The 24,694-nt window shown below is 36.8% G+C and overlaps 1 protein-coding gene across 3 annotated transcripts in view; it reads left to right on the forward strand.

Moving 5' to 3' along the window:
- KIF4A (kinesin family member 4A) overlaps positions 1-24,694 on the forward strand; it is a 136,523-nt gene that overhangs the window by 14,069 nt on the left and 97,760 nt on the right. For all 3 annotated transcript variants that reach the window (XM_065916392.1, XM_065916391.1, XM_065916393.1), the window contains 4 exons: positions 414-604; positions 1,721-1,813; positions 4,316-4,482; positions 4,713-4,807. In XM_065916392.1, coding sequence (XP_065772464.1) covers positions 414-604; positions 1,721-1,813; positions 4,316-4,482; positions 4,713-4,807 — 546 coding nt within the window. The remainder of the gene's footprint in view (positions 1-413; positions 605-1,720; positions 1,814-4,315; positions 4,483-4,712; positions 4,808-24,694) is intronic.

The following is a 24,694-nucleotide window of genomic DNA, read 5'->3' on the forward strand; positions in this document are numbered from 1 at the left end:
CGCCTGATGACCTCAGCTAGCGATCAGAAGTTGTTTTGTGAAGTTTGCTCTGCGTTCAGTTATTTTTTTGATGAATTTCTAGGAGAGAAAGTGGTCTCTCCGTCCTACTCCTCCGCCATCTTGGCTCCTCCCCTATCTCAGTCATATCTTTTTAAGTGTTTTACTTCCTAGCTTTTAAGAGCTAGCAAGAGAAGCACACATGTGGGTTAGATATTTTTCTTCTTTGCTTATTTGGAGTAGTGCAAAGTCATGGCACCCATATAATTTTTCTTTGTGTCTGACATTCCCAAGAGACCCTTGTGTCCAGAGAGCAATCTCAGTTCTGCTATAAGTAATTACTGAAGGAAATGGAGGGCATTGATTGGATGAAAATATTTGAGTCATCACTACACATGTGACTTCTGTTTTGCCAGGATACAATGCAACCGTCCTGGCCTATGGGCAGACTGGCTCTGGAAAAACCTATTCGATGGGAGGTGCATATACTGCAGAGCAAGAAAATGAACCAACAGTTGGGGTCATTCCTAGGGTAATACAACTGCTCTTCAAAGAAATTGATAAAAAGAGTGACTTCGAATTTACTCTGAAAGTATCATACTTGGAGGTAAATGATTTATCTTTATTCTGAATTCAAATTTATCTTTGGGTAGAAAAATAAATGCGAATTGAATTTTTTCTGGTATGACTCAAATTAATAAATTGAATTTTTAGTAAATTGCATTTTAATAAATTGATAGAGAAAACTTACTGGCTCAGTTGGATCTGGCTCTCACCCAGTTCTTTACTTGTCAGAATAGTCTGTTTAATCTGATTGTTAGAGAAGTTGGCATTCCCATATAAAAAGAAGATAGGAATACTTTGAATTTGGCCTCTATTATTGATTCCCTGTAGAGTCTTTAGAAAAATATTTGATATCCCTTTACTGTTTTGAGGCTTGAGTGATCATGCTGCTACTCCATGAAGAATGTTTATAAAAACTGGGTGAAGTATTGAACTGTGTAAGTAATGATAGAGTGTTTATTCACCAGATATTTATTGAGTACCTACTGTGTTACAGGCCCTGTTTTAGGTATTTGGGATATATCAGTGAACAAAACAAAAGTCCCTGCTCTTGTGGATATTTTCATTCTAGTATATAATAGTATACAAAAGACTGACCAATTACATCTAGCCCTCATGATACCAGAAACAGATACTTAGAGAACTTAGAACTTCTGATAATCTACCTGGTTGATTCCGTAGCAGTGATAAGATGTCTTATCTTTAAGGAGCAGTAATTAAATGTATATAATTTAACAAACAAACATTGTGCTTAAAGTTCTGGTTGTTGTTGAAATATTCATTGCCATTCACCCTCCAATAAGGACCTATTACTTATATTTTAACAAAATCGGTGAAGTTGATGTTGTTATGACCATCAAAGAACTGAATTTAAATACCCATGTAACTTTTCATTGTGTCTACTATTCCTAAGAAGCTCACTCTCAAGATAGCAGTTTTAATTTTGTTACAAGTAATAAATGTGAATTTATTCTTATAAGTATCAATGATTACATTTAGGGTTAAAATCCTTTTCTTAATTATAAAAAATATGTTTATTGAAAAAAAAAATTTTTAATACAGAAAGTCAAAGAATTTTAAAAATCACCTGTGGTCCCACAACTCCTTGATTACCACTGTTGACATCTTGTTTTTACCACTTTGTTTTCAATAATGCCAGATTTACAATGAAGAAATTTTGGATCTTCTATGCCCATCTCGTGAGAAAGCCTCTCAAATAAATATACGGGAGGATCCTAAGGAAGGCATAAAGGTGTGTTTGTCTCTCATTTGATGTTATTTTAAAATGTTGGCCACTTCTAACTGTTCACACTCCCTTTATTTGCCACTGTGGTTTTAAATGACCGTTAGCACCTCAGTCTTTTAGGTTCTGTGTGAATTAGGTCCTAATTCCCTTTGTTAATCTAGAATTCCTAGATGGGAACTCTTGTGGGGAAGGAAGTTTTACCACCTTCTTACTACCTCTTGCTGCTGCTGCTGCTGCTGCTAAGTTGCTTCAGTTGTGTCTGACTCTGTGCAACCCCATAGACGGCAGCCCACCAGGCCCTCTGTCCCTGGGATTCTCCAGGCAAGAATACTGGAGTGGGTTGCCATTTCCTTCTCCATATTACCTCTTGAAGGAATGCTAATATCAATTAAATGTTTATTGGCTATTTACAGAGTTCTGAGGCTAGGCTGTCCGTTATGGTAGTCACCAGCCACAAATGGCTATTTAAACTTAAATGAACTGCAACTGAATATAGTTTAAAATTCAGTATCTCAGTCACACCAGCCACATATCAAGTGCTCATGTGACTAGTGGCTACTGTATTAGATAGCACAGATACGGAACATGGTCATAGAAAATTCTGTTAGCCCTGTAAGAGACATTGTGCTAGATCTCTGTAAAAATATTTAGAAAGTAAGATGATAAAAATTTTGAGTTTACCATAGGAAGAAGAGATCACTTATTTGAGAGGCTTTTGTCACATGGTATAGATGTAGGCTGAGGACCTGTAGCTGAACAAAGTTTGAGGCCAGGTTGGGAGTTTTGTATATGGGAATGGGCCAAATCCAGAAGCCAGTGTTGAAAACAGGCAGAGTTCGGTTCGAGCAGCAGCTTGAGTATTCAGGAGTGGGAGAATTTGAGGAGGGGAGTAGATAAGAATAGGGTAGTGCAGACTTAGTAGACTTGGTACAAGTAGACTTGGTAAAATAATACCTTATCCATCTCCCTCTCCTTCTCTCTGCACCAAAAGTTGAAATTTAGACTGCAGGTGCCTGAGAGGCAGATGCCTGTGCTTCTGGAATTTTTTTTTCCTTCTGAGCCGTTAAGTCATTAACCGAGCACTAAGGCAAAGCTTGAAGGATCAGACCTGTTTTGAAAGCCTGATAAGTGTGGAATACGGGGAGACAATTTGCATGGTGGGGATAAGAAACCTGGGTAAAATGCATGCTATCACCAGAAAGAATGTTGGTACTTAGCCAGCTCTTGACGGGCTAAGATCTTCCGTGTGCTTAAACTATACTAGAGCAGGAATTAAATCCCAAACACTATTTGAGGGGAAATTTGCAATACAGAGAAGTGTGAATTTCTGATTCAAATTGTGATGGGTAAGGAAAAGTTTGTAAGTACTGTTCAGATGGGATGGATGGTAAGAAGTAAGTAAAGAAGTAAGGGCATTCTTATAGTATGGAATAGCTTAAAGCAGGAAAGCAGAGAATATACTTATGGGGGTAGTAAGACTAGGTCAGTCTATCTGGATTAGAGGATATGTCTTAGGAACTAATAGGAGCTATGTTAAGACCAGATTATGAAGCCAGACTAAAGAGCTTAGTTTCTATCCCTGTGAATAGTATATAAGCTACTTAATACTTCCTGTGGCTACTTTTATCAAGTTTTTATCTTATGTGTATATCTCTGACTAAGTTAGCTCCTGGGAGGTTAGGAGAATATCTTAAAATCTCTTTGTACTCTCATTATTTCACATGGGGCTTAGGAGTTTGGTGACATAGGAAGCAGGATTTTCAGAAGGCTAAACAAGAATGGATTGAAAAGGAGAGACTAGGATGAGGGAGGACAATTTGGGGAAATTGCCTTATTTTTCAGGCATGTGAAGTAATATGGGTCTGGATTAGACAGGTAGATATGGAAAGGAAAAGGAAGCAATGGATTCAAAAGAAGAATTATGGAGAGTTGATGATAGATGAAATATGGAGGAAGAGGAGGAATTAAAGGCAAATCTGAAGTTTTGAGAATAGAGATCTAGAAATGAAGTAGTGGAGAGAATCACTGTTGGTAGAAGGAAGATGAGTTTGGTTTTGAAATGTAGGACTAGAAATTAGGGCCACAGAAGTTGATTTGGAAGTTATGGCATACTAAAATTGTAGCATATTAGGGCTAGAACAGACTTCATTATCATCTAGTTCAATCTCCAGAGGCTCCAAGAGATTTTAACTTATACAGATTCTCCTGGGTAGATACAGTACCAAACCTAGGACCCTGTTTTCCTAATCCAGTGGAAATTGTGCCATGCTATTTTCCCTAGTGAAAATGAAGTATAAAATGGACCCAAGATATAGGAAAGAACATAGGGCCACATGGAGGAGAAAGTAGCAAAAAGAAATACTACAGCTATTTGTGTTGCCCTTACTGTTCTTAGGGCCAAAGCTTATCTTCACCTGGGGTTCCCTGGAAGGCACTTATCCATTGCTACCCTAAAATGATAAAATATTTGAAGTTGAATTATAAGAGTTTTTTCTTTCTCCGAATTAGATTGTGGGACTCACTGAGAAGACTGTTTTCATTGCTCTGGATACTGTTTCCTGTTTGGAGCAGGGCAACAACTGTAGGACTGTGGCCTCCACAGCTATGAACTCCCAGTCATCTCGATCTCATGCCATCTTCACAATCTCCATAGAGCAAAGAAAGAAAAGTGACAAGTAAGTTACAGTTTAAAGAGTTAAGATTTTTAATGTTAGTTCTACTAAAGTTGAATAATAGCTTGCTTCTTGATTTGACAAGTAATCAAACATCAGTACTCTGAGCACTAGTAATGAATCAGTCCATTTAGACTGACTTGAAAGAAAATGAGAGCAGGCAGATGAGCCTTGATACTCACCTACCCTCAAAGTTGTGTACCGTTCTCACTTACATGCTGTTATTTTCATAGGAATAGCAGCTTTCGCTCCAAGCTGCATCTCGTAGACCTTGCTGGATCAGAAAGACAGAAGAAAACCAAGGCTGAAGGGGATCGTCTAAAAGAGGGTGAGAGTAATTAAGGCCACAGTCATAGTTAAAAACCTCTAATATTCTTATTGCTATTGTTTTGGTGTCTTGACTGGAATATTTCAGGTCATGTTCTAACAGTATCGACAATTCAAGTTTGAGGCTGATTTCAGAAATGGTGAAAAACTGTTTCTTTCCCTTGCACTAATTTCCTAATTTAGGTATGAGATTTGGATCTGGTCCTTGGTTTGATTTCATCTGGCCCAGGCAAGTTTTTGTTTTGTTTTATCCCCAACTACTTATAATTAAAATCAGTATATTGATTCTGTCATTCCAAGTATTCACTATCCTTCCCCAGATGTTGTCACTTACAAACCTCATCAGCATGGTTTCCATATCTTCATTTAAGTTGTTAGATGTAAATGATGATGCTCCTAAGGCTAGAAGAACCCCATGGTGTATGCTATTAATATTAGAAACCTTCATCTAGCATGCTAGTGACCTGGTAATCTGCATGCTTTGGGAATGGTCTTTCAAGCAATTATTAATCTAGCTAACAAAAATTAACAACCAGCTCCCATTTCTCAATTTATATTTATTTATCTTTTATGTCATAAAAGATTTTGTCAAATGCCTTGCTAATATCCAGATATACTATGTCTACCATATTTCTCATGGCTACCAGCTTACTAACAGTGCAAAAAATAAATAAGGTTTAGCCTAAATTGACTTTTTCTAAGTGAATTCAAGCTGGCTTCTAGTGCTTATTCTACCATTTCTAGGTTCTTGCAAACCATCCCTGTAATACTCCATCCCTGTAATAATCTAGAAGACATATCAAACTTACTGGTCTGTAATTTATGGAATTAACTTAACCTTTTTTTTTCCTGAAAATTGAAATTACATCTGCCCACTCTTCTGGAACATCCTTCCCTGTGATTCCTCAAATATCATTGACATAGCTTCAGCATTCTTGTTTGAAATTACTCACAGTTCCCTCAGCTATAATTCATCTGGTCCAAGATATTTGAACTCTTATTAAAGTAGTTGAGTTCTCACTTACTACTTCTTTACTCATATTGGGCTTCAGTTCCCTCTTGGGAACTGAGAAGGCAGAAACAGAAATAGTAATTGAGGAATTTTACCTCTTTGTCATTTATCATTATTATATTGCTGACACAGGGTAGAGACCTATTTCTTCCTCATTCAGCTTTTTGTTCTGAATATATTTAAAAGTGCCCTTTTTGTACTATGTTTGTACTTTTGAGATTTATCCTTCTTAAGACTATTTTTAAAGGTTCTTGTGGCTCCTTTATCTTTTTTAGGTGTACAGTTCTGAGGTTTTTTTTTAAAACAACTTTATTGAGATATAATTCACATGCCATAAAATTTACCCATTTAAACTGTACATTTCAACGGACTTTTGTATATTCAGAGTTGTGCAACCATCACCACAATCTAATTTTAGAACATTTTCATCACCCCCCAAAAGAAACTCATACCCATTAGCAGTCACTCACCATCCACACCCCCTTCTCTAGCCCTAGGCAACCACTAACCTATATTCCATATAAATGGAATCACATAATTTCTGGTCTTTTGTGACTGTCTTATTTCACTTAACATAAGGTTTTCAAGGATCATCCATGTTACAGTGTGTATCATTACTTCATTCCCTTTTATTGCTGAATCATATTCCATTATACAGATATACAACATTTTGTTTGTCCATTCATCAGTTGTATCCAATTTGACTATTTTGAATATTGTTCTGTGAACATCTATGTATAATTTTTTATGAGGACAAATGTTTTAATTTCTCTTTAGGTATAACCTAGGAGTGTTATACCTGGGTCATATGATAGCTGTTTATATTTCTTTAAAATAGTAACGTGATGAATATACCATAAAACTCACTTTTTTAAAGTGTATAATTCAGTGACTTTTTTAGTATATTCACAAGGTTGTACAACCATCACTACAATCAATTTTAGAATACTTCATCATCCTCAAAAGAAACCCACACCCATTAGTAGTCATTCATTTTTTTCCATTGTCTATCTCCCCCCACCCCACCTCCAGGCAGTGACTAATCTGTCTTTATGGATTTACCTATTCTGGACATTTCATATAAATGTAAACATACAATATGTGAGCTTTTGTGACTGGATTCTTTCATTAACGTCTTTGCTGGGTTCCTTCCTGTTATAGCAGGTATCAGTACTTCCTTCCTTTTATTGCCAAACAGTATTCTACCACATGAATATATTAAGTTTTTATTTATCCATTCATTTGTTGATGGACATTGGAATTGTTTCCATTTTGGGTTATTATGAATAATGCTGCTGTGAGCACTGGTGTACAGGTTTTCCTGTGGATATATGTTTTCATTTCTCTTGGGTATATACCTAAGTGGAATTGCTCAAATGATAATTCTATATTTAACTTTTTGAAGAACTGCCAGACTGTTTTTCATAGCAACTGTACCATTCTACTTTCTTACCAGCAATATATAAGGATTGTAATTTCTCCATATTCTTAATTGTTTTACTATGTCTTTAATTATAGACACCTAGTTGCTATGAAGTGGTATCTTATTGTAGTTTGGGTTTGCATTTCCTTGACAGCTAATAATGCTTTGTGAGCTTCTCAGCAGTTTGTGTATCTTCTTTGGAAAAACATCCATTCAGATTCTTTGCCCATTTCTTTTTTTTTTTTTTTTTAATTTTTTTATTTTTCAGTGGGTTTTGTTATACATTGATGTGAATCAGCAATTGGGTTATTTATATTTTTATTATTGAATTGTGTGTGTTCTTTATATATTCTAGATACTATCCCATTGTCTGGAGAAGGAAGTGGCAACCCACTCCAGTACTCTTGCCTGGAAAATCCCATGGATGGAGGAGCCTGGTAGTCTACAGTCCATGGGGTCTCGAAGAGTCGGACACAACTGAACGACATCACTTTCATTTTACGCTTTCATGCATTGGAGAAGGAAATGGCAACCCACTCCAGTGTTCTTGCCTGGAGAATCCCAGGGACTGGGAAGCCTGGTGGGCTGCCATCTATGGGGTCGCACAGAGTTGGACACAACTGAAGCGACTTAGCAGCAGCAGCCCATTATCAGTTACATGCTTTGCATATGTTTTCTTCCATTGTTTGGATGGCTTTTACAGTTTTTTGAAGATGTCCTTTGAAGCACACATTTAAGATTTTTTTATGAATTCCGCCTCATTTGTTTTTTTCTCTTATTTCTTGTGTTTGGTGTCATATCTAAAAAATTGTTGCCTAATCCAAGGCCACAAAGATTTACGTCTCTATTTTCTTCTAAGAGTTTTGTAGTTTTAGATGTTAAATATAGATCTGAGATTCATTTTGAGTTAAATTTTTAAAAAGATTTATTATTTGTTTATTTTTGGCTGCACTGGGTCTTCATTGCTGTGCCTGGGCTTTCTCTTGTTGCAGCGAGCAGGGGATCCTCTTTGTTGCGGTACACAGGCTTCTCATTTTGGTGGCTTCTGTTGTTGCAGAGCGTAGGCTCTAGGCATACCGGCTTCAGTAGGTGCAGTGCGTGGGCTCAGTAGTTGTGACTTACAGGAGTACAGAGTCAGTAGTGCAGCACAGGGGCTTAGCTGCTCTGTGGCATGTAGGATCTTCCTGGACCAGGGATTGAATCCATGTCCCCTGCATTAGCAGGCAGATTCTTAACCACTAAGCAGTCAGGGAAACCTTTGAGTTAACTTTTATATATGGTATAAAGTGGCAGTCCAAACTTTTATCTTTTGCATGATGTAGATATTCAGTTATCCCAGCATCATTTGTTGAAAAGACTATTTTTTACCCATTGAATTGTCTTGGCATCCTTGTCAAGGAACAGTTGGAATCTCAGTTCTATTCCATTGATCTATATATAGATATATCCTTAGGCCATTACTACACTGTCCTGATTACTATAGCTTTGTAATAAGTTTTGAAATTGAGAAGTGTGAGGGCTCTACTTTTGTTCTTTTTCAAGATTACTTAGGCTATTCTGTGTCCTTTGAATTTTCGTATGAATGTTAGAGTCAGCTTGTCATATTCTGCAAAGAAGTCAACTGGGATTTTTACAGGGCTTGTGTTGAATCTGTAGATCAATATAGTAAGTATTGGTGTCTTTCAAGTTTTTCAAGTCTTTCAATTCATAAACATCAGATGTCTTTCCATTTATTTAGTTCTTGTTTAATATCTTTCAATAATGTTTTTTAATTTTCATTTTTTAATTTTAATTTTGCACTACTTTTGTTAAATTTATTCCTGAATATTTTGTTCTTTCAATGCAATGCTTCTGTAAATGGAATTGTTTTTACTTAATTTCATTTTCAAATTATTTATTGAGCTTTTATATTGATGTTGTGTGTGTAAGCTTGCTGAACTTGTTGTTTCTAATAGTTTTTTAATGGATTCTCTAGAATTTCTATTTACAAAGTCATGTCATGTGTGAACAGAGATACCTTTACTTCTTTCTTTCTGGTCTGGATACCTTTATTTCCTTTTCTTACCTAATTCTCCTGACTAGAACCTTCAGTACAGTGTTGAGTAGAAGTGGTGTAAGTGGATGTTGTTGTCCTGTTCCTGATCTTAGGGGAAAAGCATTCAGTCTTTTACTGTTAAGACTGATGTTAGCTGTGGATTTTTCATAGATCCCCCTAGCAAGTTGAGGAAATTCCTTTCTATACCTAGTTTGTTGAGTGTTTTAATCATGGATTTGTCAAATGTTTTTTTCATCATCTATTGACATGATCACATTATTTTCTGTTCTGTCAACATGGTATACTGCATTAATTGATTTTTGGGGGCTGAACCATCTTGTATTCCTTAAATAAATCTAACTTATTGTTTTTATACCTCTCATGACTTTACTGGACTAATTCTATAATTCCCTGAGGTTTGTGGTCACAGAAGTGTATGCTCAGTTACTTTGAAGTTAAGTGAAGTCGCTCAGTTGTGTCAAACTCTTTGCGACCCCATGGACTGTAACCTACCAGGCTCCTCAGTCCATGGGATTTTCCAGGCAAAGATACTGGAGTGGGTTGCCATCTCCTTCTCCAGGGGATCTTCCCAACCCAGGGATCGAACCCAGGTCTCCTGCATTGTAGGCAGATGCTTTACCATCTGAGCTACAGTTAATTAATGATTGGTCATACGTGCAAGTGTGCATGCTAAGTTGCATCAGTCATGTCCAACTCTTTGTAAAGCTATGGACTGTAGCCCGCCAGGTTCCTCTGTCCATGGGATTCTCTAGGCAAGAATACTGGAGTGGCCTCCTCCAGGGGATCTTCCAGACTTGAGGATCGAACCCGTATCTCTTACGTCTCTGTATTGACAGGCAGGTTCTTTACCGCTAGCACCTCTTGGGAAGCCCAATGATTGGTCTCATTTCCTTCAATGCCTTGAGCCTATAACTCTCTTCCAGCATTTTCCTAGGGCTCTGAGTTTGTGTTGGGGCTTATCTTCAATGCCCAGGTTCTTTACAATTCTGTCTTAGTTTTTACTTCTTGAGCAGAGCCTCAAAGTCAGCCACAGGTATAAAATGAGGGCCTTTTAGGTCTTTCCTGAGCATGCATACAGCTTTCTAGCTCTCCAGCAATTTTAAAGTCCTCAGTGGACATTTCACTCCCCAGATCTTCCTTTTAAGTTTTCAGCCAGGCTCTTGTTTGGCCATGGCTTATTAAGTCTGGTGTGTATCATCACCAGATATTTTTATATGCATGTATATGCATGGGCTGCCCTTGTGGCTCAGCATTAAAAGAATTCACCTGCAATGCAGGAGAAGCAGGTTCAATCCCTGGGTTGAGAAGATCCCCTGGAGAAGGAAATGGCAACCCACTCTAGTATTCTTGCCTGGGAAATCCCATGGACAGAGGAACCTGGTGGGCTACAGTCAATGGAGTCACAAACAGACATGACCTAGCAACTAAACAACAACAGCAATATATGTGTGTGTGTGTGTGTGTGTGTGTGTGTGTGTGTGTGTGTGCACATTTAGTAATATATTTGCTATATGCCTTTTAAAATTTTGGCATTGCTAAATTAATTTATTTCCTTTTAATTACACAAGTAGTGTGCGTGTGTGCTAAGTTGCTTCAGTCATGTCTGACTCTTTGCAACCCAATGGACTGTAGCCCACCAGGCTCCTCTGCCCATGGGATTCTCCAGGCAAGAACACTGGAGTGGATTGCCATGCCCTTCTCCAGGGCATCTTCCTGACTCAGGAATAGAACTCATGTCTCTTATGTCTCCTGCATTGACAGATAGATTCTTTACCACTAGCGCCACCTGGGAAGCCCCAAAGTTCATGAATCAACAAGTGGTACATGAATCAATTCCTAGTATACAAACATAAGCAATATGGATGAGATAAAATTCCCCTTGATTTACCATCTAATTTTAATCTAGAGGTAATTACTTTTACCTGCCTGGGGGATAGCATTCAAGACTTTTTTCTGTGTATTTTATTGGTGTTTCCTGTTGCTTTTAAAGATAAATGCTATCATATTGCATATATTAGGGGTTTCCTCGATGGCTCAGGAATAAAGAATCTGCCTGCAGTGCAGGAGCCACAGGAGACATGGTTCAATCCCTGGGTCGGGAAGGTCCCTGAAGGAGGGCATGACAACCCACTCCAGTATTCTTGTCTGAAGAATCCCATGGACAGAAGAGCCTGGCAGGCTATAGTCCATAGGATCGCAAAGAGTAGGGCACAACTGAAGCAACTTAGCATGCTTGCATACACGCAGAGCATATATTGTTTTTTAGCTTGCCTTTGTCTCAGCAATATATGGTTGAACTCTGTTAAGTGTTAGTTGCTCAGTCGTGTCCGACTCTTTGTGACCCCATGGACTGAAGTCTGTCAGGCTTCTCTGTCCTGGGATTTCCCAGACAAGAATATACTGGAGTGGGTAGCCATTCCCTTCTCCAGGGGATCTTCCCAACTCAGAACTCTTTATAAATCTACCTCATTTTTATAACTATCCAGAGTATACCAAGTTCACTTTGTTTAACTATTCCTATTTTGATTGACATTTAGGTTGTTCAAGTCTTGACTGTGGCAAAATGATGCCTCAGTCAACAACCGTGTGCATGACACACACATGAGAGTATTCCCTAGGCTATGCACCTGGAAGAGGAACTGCTAATTTGAAGTGTATATATTTCAGGTTTTTAAATACTACTAAATATTGTCCTCCAAAATGTCTGTCTCAGTATGCACATCACCTGCAATATATGAGACTATGTTTCCCTGTACTGCTGACAATATTGAATATTATTGACCTTTTTCATTTGTGCCTATCTTGAACATTGCATGTTATTTTTTAAAGCTTGTGTTTCTCCAATCATTTATGAAATAGGGCATCTTTTCATGTTTATTCCATTTCTCTTTCTACTTTTATGAATTGCCTACTCATCCCTTTGTTTTGTCTTCTATCAGGTTGAATTTTTCTGGTTGACTTTGGGAGTTGTTTCTATATTCTAGATATTAAACCTTGTTACATATATTGCATATATTTTTCTGTCTCATTTTTTAACTTTGTTAATCTTATTTATTCATTTATTTGGGTGTGCTGGGTCTTATTTTCAGCACACAGGATCTTTAGCTGTGCCATGAAAATTCTTAGTTGTGGCATGTATGATCTAGTTCTCTGACCAGGCCCTCTGCATTGGAAGCTCAGAGTCTTAAGCCACTGTACTACCAAGGAAGTCACTAAATTTGTTAATCTTTTGATTCACTTATGTGTGTATTTCTTCCTATATAGTTTTTTCTTGAGGTAAAATTTATGTGCAATAAAATGCACATATTTAAAATGCTCAATTTCTTGAGTTTTGATAGTCCTATACACTCATGCAACTACTACCCCAAACATGATAAAAAACATTTCCATCTCCCCTAGAAAATTCTTTTGTGCCTCTTTCCGGTCAATTCACCCTTCCCATATTCCACTTTAGGAAACCACTTTTCTGACTTCTATCACCAGATTAATTTTATGTGTTCTTAGATATCATATAAATGGAATCATAAAAATGGAATTTTTTCATGTGTTTGGCTTTTGCTCAACATAAGATTTTGGGGCAGATTTTTTTCGTGTTCTTTCTTTGATTAATAATGTGTTCCTTTGTACTGCTGAGTAGTATTCCATTATATGATTATAATACTATTTGTTCTTCCATTTTCCTATTGATAGAAATTAGGATTATTTCCAGTTTTTAGCTATTATGAATGAATGAATGAATGAATGAATAAAACTACCCTGAACATTCATGTACAGGTCTTTTTGTTAACATACATTTTCATTTTTCTAGGAGTGGAAGAGGTAGATATATGCTTAATTTTATGAGTGCCAAACAATTCTGTAATATGGTTTGTACTGTTTTATACTCCAGCAATATTATGAAAGTTCCAGCTTATCACAGCTGGAATATAAATAAAGATATTGTCTTAGAAATTCTAGTGGGTGTCAAATACATCTCATCATAGTGTTTTTTGTTTTGTTTTTTTTAACCACACTGTGCAGCTTATGGTATCTTAGTTTCCAGACCAGGGATTGAACCTGGGCCACGGCAGTGAAAGCATCACGTCCTAACCACTGGCCCACCAAGGAATTCCCCCCCCACCACCATAATTTTTTTTTAAATTTTATTGAAATATAGTTGATTTACAATATTGTGTTCATTTCTGCTGTACAACAAAGTGACTCAGTTTATACATATTCATATTCTTTTCCATTATGATTTATCATAGAATTTGAATATGGTTCCCTGTGCTATACAGTAGGACCTTGTTGTTTATCCATCCTATATATAATAGTTTGCATTTATTAATCCCAAACTCTTCCATCCTCTACTCCCTCCTTTTGCTTGGCAGCCACAAATCTGTTCTCTGTGCCTGTCAGTTTGTTTCTGTTTCATAGGTATGTTCATTTGTGTCATATTTTATATTCCACGTATAAGTGATATCATATGGTTATTTGCCTTTTTTCTTTCTGACTTACTTCACTTGGTCATCTCATCATAGTTTTAATTTGCATTTCCAGGATGACAGTGCTGAGCCCCTTTTCATGTACTTACTGCCTATTCATATCTTTTTTGGGGGAGGGTATCCAAGTATTTTGCCTATTTTAAAAAATTGTGTTATCATCTTTTTATTGATGATTTGCAGTTCTTTATATATTCTGAATTCAGTCATCAGATATGTATATTTCAAATATTTTTTTCCAGTATGTGGCCTGTATATCTTTTTAGTAATGTCTTTTGTTGAATAAGAATTTTAAATTTTTTATCGAAGTATAATTGATTTATAATGTGTTAATTTCTGCTGTACAGCAAAGTGATTCAGTTATATATATGTATACATTCTTTTTCATAGTCTTTTCCATTATGGTTTATCACAGAATATTGAATATAGTTCCCTGTGCTATAGAGTAGGACCTTGTTGTTTATCCATTCTATATATACTACTTTGCATCTGCTAGAAACAAACTAGATGGGGAAACAGTGGAAACAGTGGCTGACTACTTTGGGGGGCTCCAAAATCACTGCAGATGGTGACTGCAGCCATGAAATTAAAAGACGCTTACTCCTTGGAAGAAAAGTTATGACCAACCTAGACAGCATATTAAAAAGCAGAGACATTACTTTGCCAACAAAGGTCCATCTAGTTGTGGCTATGGTTTTTCTAGTAGTCATGTATGGATGTGAGAGTTGGACTATAAAGAAAGCTGAGCACCGAAGAATTGATACTTTTGAACTGTGGTGTTGGAGAAGACTCTGGAGAGTCCCTTGGACTGCAAGGAGATCCAACCAGTCCATCCAAAAGGAAATCAGTCCTGAATATTCATTGGAAGGACTGATACTGAAGCTGAAACTCCAATACTTTGGCCACTTGATGTGAAGAACTGAATCATTTGAAAAGACCCTGATGTTGGGAAAGAATGAAGGTGGGAAGAGAAGGGGACGACAGAGGATGAGTTGGTTGGATGGCATCACCGACTCAATGGACATGAGTTTGCGTAAACTCCGGGAGTGGGTGATGGACAGGGAGGCCTGGCGTGCTGCAGTCCATGGGGTCGCAAAGAGTTAGACATGACTGAATGACTGAACTGAACTCTCTGTCTGTGAGTCTGTTTTGTAGAAAAGTTCGTTTGTGTCATAGCTTAGATTCCACATATAAATGATTCATATGGTTATTTGTCTTTCTGACTTACTTCACTTAGTATGAAAATCTCTGGGTTTATCCATGTTGCTGCAAATGGCATTATTTCAGTCGTTTTTATGACTGAGTAGTATTCAGTTGTGTGTATGTACTACATCTTCTTTATCCATTCATCTATCATTGAACATCTAGGTTGTTTCCACATATTGGCTATTGTGAATAGTGCTGCTATGAATGTAGGGGTACATGTATCATTTTGAATGACAGTTTTGTCTGGATATATGTCTAGGAGTGGGATTGCTGGATCATAAGGCAGCTCTATTTTTAGTTCTGTGAGGAACCTATATACTATTTTGATAACGACTGTACCAACTTAACTTCCCATCAACAGTGCAGGAGGGTTCCCTTTTCTCTGCACCTTCTCCAGCATTTGTTATTTGTAGACTTTTAATGATGGTCATCCTGACTGGTGTGAGGTGGTATGTCACTGCAGTTTTTGTTTGCACAAAAACTTTAATTTTTATAAAGTTCAGTTTTTATCAAGTTTTGTTTTCTTTAATGCTTAGAGCTGTTGGTATCTTGTCCAAGAAATCTTTGTATACCCAAAGTGATGAAGATCATTTCCAAAGTTTTCTACTTGAAGCTTTAGAGTTTAAGCTTTTACATTAGTTGTATAATCTATTTTGAGTTAGTTTTTGGTTATAAACTGAGATGTGGGTTGAAGATCATCCTCTACCCACCATGAATATCCAGTTCTTCTAGCACCATTTATTAAAACTCCTTCACTCCTTCTTTGACTTAGTATCTGAGTGTATTGAGTTGACCAATACAATGTGTGGATCTATTTCTGGCCACTATTCTGCCCTATTAGTGAATTTGTTTATTCTTAAACCTTTTATTGAATCTAGTTTGTAGTATGTTTTAATCTCTGGGAGGACAGGTTTCCCCTCACTTTTCTTTATCAGAACTGTTTTGATTATTTTATTTCCAAGTGAATTTTAGAATCAAATTGTCAGTTTCTATGAAAAATCTTTTTGGGGTTTTTATTGAGAACTGAATTCAATTTATAGATTAAGTATAATTGAGCCTGACCCATCCATGAGCATGATCTCTCCACATTTATTCAAGTCTTCTTTTATGTCTTTCAGTAAGATTTGTAGTCTTAATGTAATTATTATACCACAGATCTTGATAGGCTTATTCTGGAATTTTATAGTTTTTGTTGCTATTTTGAATACCTCTTTTTCTATTTTATTTTCTAGTCTTGTTTAGGAAAAGTATTCATTTTCAAATTTCCAACTTATATCTAACCACACTGCTGAGTTACCTTCTTAGTTTCTCGTAATTTGTCAGTTGTGTTTCTTGGATTTCCTAGGTAGATATTCACATTATTTTAAATACATACTTTGACCTCTTCCTTTCCAATATATATATTTTTTTCATGTCTTTTTTCAGTATAAGGTTGAGTAGTACCAATGATAGTAACCATTCTCATCTTTTTTCCCTTTTTTTGCTCTAAGCAGAATGTTGCTAGTGTTTTACCTTTATCTACCAGCAGATAGCCTTTATCAAGTTAAGGAAGTGACCTTTGAGTCCTGGTTTGAGAATTACATATTTTTAAAATAAGAAATGAGTATTGGATTTTATCATTGACTGGGAATTAATGAACATTTAGTATTTTCTTTTATAAATTATTGATAGAATAAATTATAAATATAAATTTTCTGTCATTGAATCATACCCAGTTGATCATGATAAATTACTTTCTGTACATTGTAAGATTTCATGTACTGATATCCAATTTAGGACATTTACATGTCTGTTCCTATGAGAGAGTAGTCTGTAACTTTTTTTTAAAGTATGTATATCTTGAGCCAATTTTTGGTAATTTATATTTTCTTAGAAAATTATTTTGTCTGGATTGTCAAGTTTATTGATGTAATACTGTATACACATTTACTATTTTTAATCTATTCTGTAATTATGTCTCAGTTCATTTGCTTACATATCTTCACTATTTTTTTCCTATCATTATTTGACAGATTTGTATTTAACTGTACTTTTCCCCTATTTAACTTTTTACTCTCAATTAGTGACTTCCTCCCAGGTTATTTTGTTTTGTTTAGATATATGCTTTTTATGGGGCTTCCCAGGTGGCTTAGTGGTTAAAGAATCTGCCTGCAATTCAGAAGATGCAGGAGGCGCAGGTTCAATCCCTGGGTCGGGAAATCCCCTGGAGGAGGGCATGGCAACCACTCCATTATTCCTGCCTGGAGAATCCCATGGACAGAGGAGCCTGGCAGGCTATATAGTCCATAGGGTCGCAAAGAGTTGGACAGGACTGAAATGACTGAGCATGCATCCATGCATGCTTTTTGTGGCTTCCTGAATTGAAAGCTTAACTCTCTTTTTCTCTTCCTTTTCTTTTTTAAAAAGCTTTTTCCCATTCTGAAGGCTGTCTTTTCACTTTGCTTATGGTTTCCGTCGTTGTGCAAAAGCTTTTAAGTTTAATTAGGTCCCATTTGTTTATTTTTCTTTTACTTCCATTACTCTGGGAGGTAGGTCATAGAGGATCCTGCTAAGGATGGGAGAAAATAATAGCAAATGAAGCAACTGACAAAGAAGTAATCTCAAAAATATACAAGCAGCTCCTGCAGCTCAATTCCAGAAAAATAAACGACCCAATCAAAAAATGGGCCAAAGAACTAAACAGACATTTCTCCAGAGAAGACATACAGATGGCTAACAAACACATGAAAAGATGCTCAACATCACTCATTATCAGAGAAATGCAAATCAAAACCACAATGAGGTGCCATCTCACGCCAGTCAGGATGGCTGCTATCCAAAAGTCTACAAACAATAAGTGCTGCAGAGGGTGTGGAGAAAAAGGAACCCTCTTACACTGTTGGTGGGAATGCAAACTAGTACAGCCACTATGGAGAACAGTGTGGAGATTCCTTAAAAACCTGGAAATAGAACTGCCATATGACCCAGCAATCCCACTGCTGGGCATACACACTGAGAAAACCAGAATTAAAAGAGACACATGTACCCCGATGTTCATTGGAGCACTGTTTTGATAGCCCAGGACATGGAAGCAACCTAGATGTCCATCAGCAGACAAATGGATAAGAAAGCGGTGGTACATATACACAATGGAATATTACTCAGCCATTAAAAAGAATGCATTTGAATCAGTTCTAATGAGATGGATGAAACTGGAGCCCACTATACAGAGTGAAGTAAGTCAGAAAGAAAAACACCAATACAGTATACTAGTGCATATATATATGGAATTTAGAAAGATGGTAACGATGACCCTACATGCGAGACAGCAAGAGACACAGATGTATAGAACAGTCTTTTGGAATCTATGGGAGAAGGTGAGGATGGGATGATTTGAGAGGGTGGTGTTGAAACTTGTATATTATCATATGTGAAGTGGATCTCTGGTCCAGGTTCCATGCATGAGACAGGGTGCTCAGGGCTGGTACACTGGGATGACTCTGGGGGATGGAATGGGGAGGGAGGTGGGAGGGGGGTTCTGGATGGGGAACATATGTTCACCCATGGCTGATTCATGTCGATGTTTGGCAAAAACTACTACAATATTGTAAAGTAATTAGCCTCCAATTAAAATAAATAAATTATTTTTTTTAAAAAAAACTTTTAAAGCATATTCAAAGGAAGCCAGGATGTTATAATGAACCCCCATGTACATATCATGCAATTTCAACAGTGACTAATTTATGACCAGTCTTGTTTCATCTGTATCCTAATCACTTTCTCCCTGTGATATTGTTTTGAAGCAAATCCCAGACATATGCTTTTATTTACTTCAGTTTGTATCTGAAAAAAAAATGAGAACTCTTTAAAAGTATAATCTCCTAAAAATTAATAATAATGACTTAATATCATCAAATGTCTAGTAAGTATTCAAATTGCCAAGTCTCACTGATTTTATTTGTTTGCATCAGGATTTAAATAAAGTCCACATGTTGTTATTACTTGATAGGTCTTTTAATCTATAGGTACCCCCTCCATCTCCCCTTCCTCCTCAACTTCCTAGAATTTATTTATTGAAGAAAGCAGGTTTTCTTACAGAATTTCTCATAGTCTTGAACTTCACTGATTATATGCCCATGTAGTTTTAACATGTTTGTCTTTCCTCTGTATTTCCTACAAATTGCTAGTTGGATCTGGCGGCTAAATCACATTCAGGATCAGTTTTTTTTTCTTTTATTTGTACATACTGTTTGATTATCTCTCTTTAGGTGGTATAGCTCCTTTATTTTCAACTGTCCCTGTCTAAAAAGATATATTTAAAACTATACATTTTCCTCTAAGTACCACTTGAATATAATATTATAATTGTGACAAATGGTACTCTAACTGTTCACTTTTAAATAGGAGGTTTCCTTTTTAAAATTTCATTTATTTGTTTACTTATTTATTTTTCGGCAGCACTGAGTCTTCATTGCTACACATGAGCTTTCTCTAGTTGTAGCGAGCAGGGGCTGCTTTTCATTGTGGTGCACAGGCTTCTCATTGTGGTGGCTTCTCTTGTTGCAGAGCACGGACTCTAGGCACACAGGGTTTAGTAGCTGTGGGAGATTTCCTCTTTAATTTTCTCTTTAACCTAACAGGTAGAAAGTATCTCTATGTATTTTCTTTTGTTGTTACTTTCTGATTTTTTGCATTTATGATCATTAAGTGTATGTGATTTCTGTTTTTTGAAATTTTGCCTCTTATTTGATCTTTGTTAATATTCCATGTATATTTGAAAAGAGTATTTTTCTGTTGGGTGTATACCTATGTATACCTATGAAACTCATTAAATGTATTATTCACACCCTCCACGTCCCATCCTGTTATTTGCTTAATGTTATTTTCTTACAATCAAGAATTTGTCAATTTCTCCATTTATTTCTTTATGTATTATATATTTTTAAGCTATGTTGCTAGCTGCATAAAGTATCATGGCATGTATCTTCTTACATGATTATATCTATTTTGTTTGATTAATATTTCTTCACCTACATTCTATTTGTTAGCCCTTGCTTGGTATGTCTTTTTGCATCTATTAATTGAAACTATGTATCTTGAATTCATTCATTCATTCATACCCAATCAGATGTTCTTTTTTAACAGAGGATTTTTTTATTCTACATGTTTTATTTAATGTTTGTGTTTGGACTTATTCCTGCCACATCATTTGCTACTAGCCCCACTGACCTACTCCTACTCCGGTACTACAACCAATTACCTTGATTATTGTCCCAAGGCTCTCTCTTGTTTGCTGGATCCACTACCTTCAAGTCTACATTATCCATAGAGTTGGTGCCACCTTTTTACAGCAGTTCTTTCCTGTATATCTTTTCTTATGTTAGTCTGATTCAGCTGCTTTTAATCTCTCAAAGATTTTGCCATTTCTGATCCACCAGTGATAGAGTCACAAGTGATTGCCTCTCACTTGGCAGCATCTTCAAATCTCAAAGGAATTTAACTCAATTTCATTAGAGTTTTGCATTTACATCCCAGGTTGCTTTTTTTTTTTTTTTGCATCAGAGCTTCTATTTCCTCATTTGTAAAATAGGATTTGAATATATACTTCCATAAAGATGTGAGGATTAAATGAACTCATATTGTAAAAAAAAAAATACAACATAATTCCTGGTATATAATAACCTCTTAGTAATTGTTAATTCCGTCTTCTGTGTTTTCACTTGCTCTGAGTGGTGTTTAATATAGAATATAGGGGTCCTACTGATACTTATAAACAAACTCAGATGAACTAAGACTCCTAGGAGCTTGCTATGGTGCTTATCATCATCTGAGATAGATTTTTGAGGGTGGAAGAGGCTTATGGGAATGTGACTTGTACCAGTGGAATTGTGTTATTTGGCTAACAAAATATAATTCCCAAAGCCAAGACCCTACTGTTAGAGGGCATGATTTTCTACCTGTCAAGAGCTAAGAAGGTTGCTAGCCCCTCTAAAATATTTTCAGAGGGTGGATATGGCTCATCAGAATTTTGTTGCATATTGCATTACTGGGAGTGGAGGAAGGAGGTGTACTCAAGTGTCAGATTTGATTTATGAGGCAAAGAAGTTTATGACAAAATCATAGTTGAGTCTTAAATCAAGTGAGAGATGCCATTAACTGAAAGGAAAGCTAGTAAGAAAACAAGCCATAGGTATATAGGAAACAGAAAGCAGAAAGATAATGAGTTTGGTTTTGGATGTGTCAGATTTGGAATGCATATTAGAAAAGTCCAGGAAAAAATAGGAAAATTCAGTACTAGAGTGTAAAAGGAACACCTGGATTGGAGGCAAAATATTTGGAATCTATGGGTGAGGTTGCCCAGGAGAGAGTTGTAGAGAAAGACTAGATATTGAAAGAAAGAAATTGAAGTCGCTTAGTCGTGTCCAACTCTTTGTGACCCCGTGGACTATAACCTATCAGGCTTCTCTGACCATGGGATTTTCCAGACAAAAATACTGGAGTGGGTTGCCATTTCCTTCTCCAGATATTGAGAGAACCAGCTCTAAATATTAGTGAGGAGTATTAATATTCAAGAGTCAAGGGTAAAGGAGCCAGCTAAAGAGGTTCAAGAGACACAGGATAGTAGTAGCTAAAAAAAACTGAAGAGTTTCTAGAAAGAAGGGGTTGTCATCTGGGTCAGATGTTTCAGAGTAGTTCTGTAAGATGAAGACTGAGAAGAAACAAATGGATTTGTCTCTCCATCGAGGTTTTTGGTGATCCTTACCTGAACAGTGTCAGTTGTGTGGTAAGGAATTGGGGCAGGTTGTGTCAGACTGAGATATGCGTGTACCTACCATTCTGAATGTGATGTTTATCTTTTCCACTAATTTCATTGCTCTTGTTATACTTTAATGATATATAGTTGGAGAAGGAAATGGCAACCCACTCCAGCATTCTTGCCTGGAGAATCCCAGGGACAGAGGAGCCTGGTGGGCTCCTGTCCATAGGGTCACACAGAGTCGGACACAACTAAAGTGACAGCAGCAGCAGCAGCAATGATATATAGTGATATTTTACCTATTTCTAAAGTTTTCATAAGTGGTTTCAAATAGATTTGTCCTTTCATCACTGATTTTTTTTCCTCAGTGTTAAATTTGTGATATTTATCCATCTTTTAAAAAATATTTATTATTTTAAAAAGTATTTATATATTTGGCCCTATCAGGTCTTAGTTGCAGCATGCAGGATCTTCGTTGGATCTTCATTGCAGCATTGAGGATCTTTCATTGCACAGGCTTCTTTCTAGTAGTGGTGTACAGCCTCAGTAGTTGTGGCCTGCAGGCTCTCTAGTTGTGGCGCTTTGGCTCCAGAGAAAGTGGGCTTTCTGGTTGTGGCACACAGGCTTATTTGCCCCACAGCATGTGGGATCTTAGTTTCTTGTCCAGGGATCGAAGGCAGATTCTTAACCACTGGAACACCAGAGAAGTCCTGAGATTCATCCATCTTGATCCATATAGCTCTAAGTTTTTAAGGGGCTTCCCTGGTAGCTCAGCTGGTAAAGAATCTGCCTGCAATGTGGGAGACCTGGGTTCAATCCCTGGGTTGGGAAGATCCCCTGGAAAAGGGAACGGCTATCCACTCCAGTATTCTGGCCTGGAGAATTCCATGGACAATATAGTCCACGGGGTCGCAAAGCATATAGCTCTGTTCTAGGTATTTTAAAGTCTTTGATTTTCTTAGTATAAAATCATATCAGTAAAAAGAAAATTATCGTTTTACCAAAATTTATTCCTGTTTTTTAATTCTCTTATTTTTTTGCTTTTATTAGTAAGAAGCATGTCACAGGATACATCCTGAGCTTGTAAAGTTGCTTTCCTTGGGAGGAATCTAGTTTCTGGTTTTAATTGGAATAGTTTTAGCGTTTTACTATTTGGAATAGTAATTGCTACTGGTTTTGGTAAATGGCATCTCATTCTTCTAATTCCAGAAGTCGTTTTTATGCTGTACTTTAATGTCCTTGAGAGATCTCTTTTAAGCTCAAGTTGTCTGCTTCTTTCAGCAACTCTATTTCATAAAAGCCCTATTCTAAGCATTCTGCTTATTCCTCTTATTGACTTCCCGGTCTCCTTATGTGTGTTGTTATTTTCCTTTGTCTACTCACTGGGGCTCAAGTCTAATGCTGGGGTGCCTTACATCATAACCAGCTGTGTCGAATGGAAAAGTCACAGTGGTTTCTGCCCATGAGCCGGGGCTGTAGCAGCAAGCATGTTGTCAGTCAGCTTGTCACATTCTTGGGAGGGATCAAGAGGAGGCCTCTCTGTACTCTTGTTCCCTGGGTTCTGTCCTTATCTCAAGGTAGGGAGGACCCAATCCAACTCTTTAGTTTCTTCTCAGCATTTTCAGATCCAGGGAAACCTGGCACACTCTGATAGGCAATATTGACTCTCCCTTAGGAGTTAATAGAGTCCTGCAGACCAAGCCTTCACTGGAAGCTGTGTTCTCATTCTTGCACTTTGTCTCTCCTACATCAGACACCAGGCCAGTAGCCCAGAGCTCTCATCTGTTCCAGAGGTGAAAAATCCTGCCTCACCCCTTATTCTCAGGTCTCAAACCCATCTTGTGACCTCATTCTCTTGGTTGACCACAGTACCTACTTGGCTCAAGAGCAGAGTAGATGGATCAGACTTGGGAATAGAGGGAATTTGGGATGTCTTTAACCTACCATATTGTTAAAAATCCATCTACATTTTTAAATTCCCATGAAGGTATGCAATTATTCATTTTCTAAAGTTTTCTCACTTTTCTACTAAGTATTACCATTTTGATAAATTAAAAATGGTATCTCATTTTCACTTCCATAGTTATGAATGAATTAAACATACTTTTATATTTATAGGCCATTTATATTTTGGATTAAATTACCCATTCAAAGTGTTTCTCTCCCTTTAGTCATTGTGGGTACTGTACATTTCTTGTTAAGTTTATCCCTACTTTTTCTTTTGGCCATGCAGTTCAACATGTGGGAACTTAGTTTGACCAGAGATCAACCCTGCACCCCCTGCATTTGAAGCACAGAGTCTTAACCACTGGACTGCCAGGGAAGTCCCAAGTTTATCTGTACTTTTTATTGTGACTTAAAATATAAAACATGTTCAGATTTCTGCCAGATAGGTTATAAATAGATTACAGATGGATAACAGGTAGATTATTCAATTGAAGTATAAGATACATATAGAAAGGTGCTCAAATAATAATTATACAGTTTGATGAATGTTCTCAAAGTGAATATAGCCATGTAATTAGCACCCAGATCAAGAAACAATATATAAACATCCTAGAATTACCACCTGTGCCCACTTCCAGTCTCTGTCTTCGCCAGAGGGTAACCTTTGTGTCTGACTTCTTTCATCCAATGTAAGGTTGTCAAAGAAAATACAGGTTGGTTAGTTAAATTTGAACTTCAGTTAAATGGTGAATCATTTTGCATGGAGGATGCATATATTAAAAATGATTCACCATTTATCTGAAATTCAAATTTAACTAACTAGATATCCTGTATATTTTTCTTTTGCTAAATCTAGTAACCCTAACTCAACATTATATTTGTGAGATTCATCCATATTATTGCATGTAGTTGTATTCATTTTCATTACTATACATATTCCACAGTTTATTCCTTTCTACTTGGATGGGCATTTGAGTAATTTCGAGTCTGGAGCTATTGAATAGTGCTGCTGTGAATATTCTTGTAC

This window comes from Muntiacus reevesi, chromosome X (genome assembly GCF_963930625.1).
Source record: "Muntiacus reevesi chromosome X, mMunRee1.1, whole genome shotgun sequence".
Taxonomy (NCBI): Eukaryota; Metazoa; Chordata; class Mammalia; order Artiodactyla; family Cervidae; genus Muntiacus; species Muntiacus reevesi.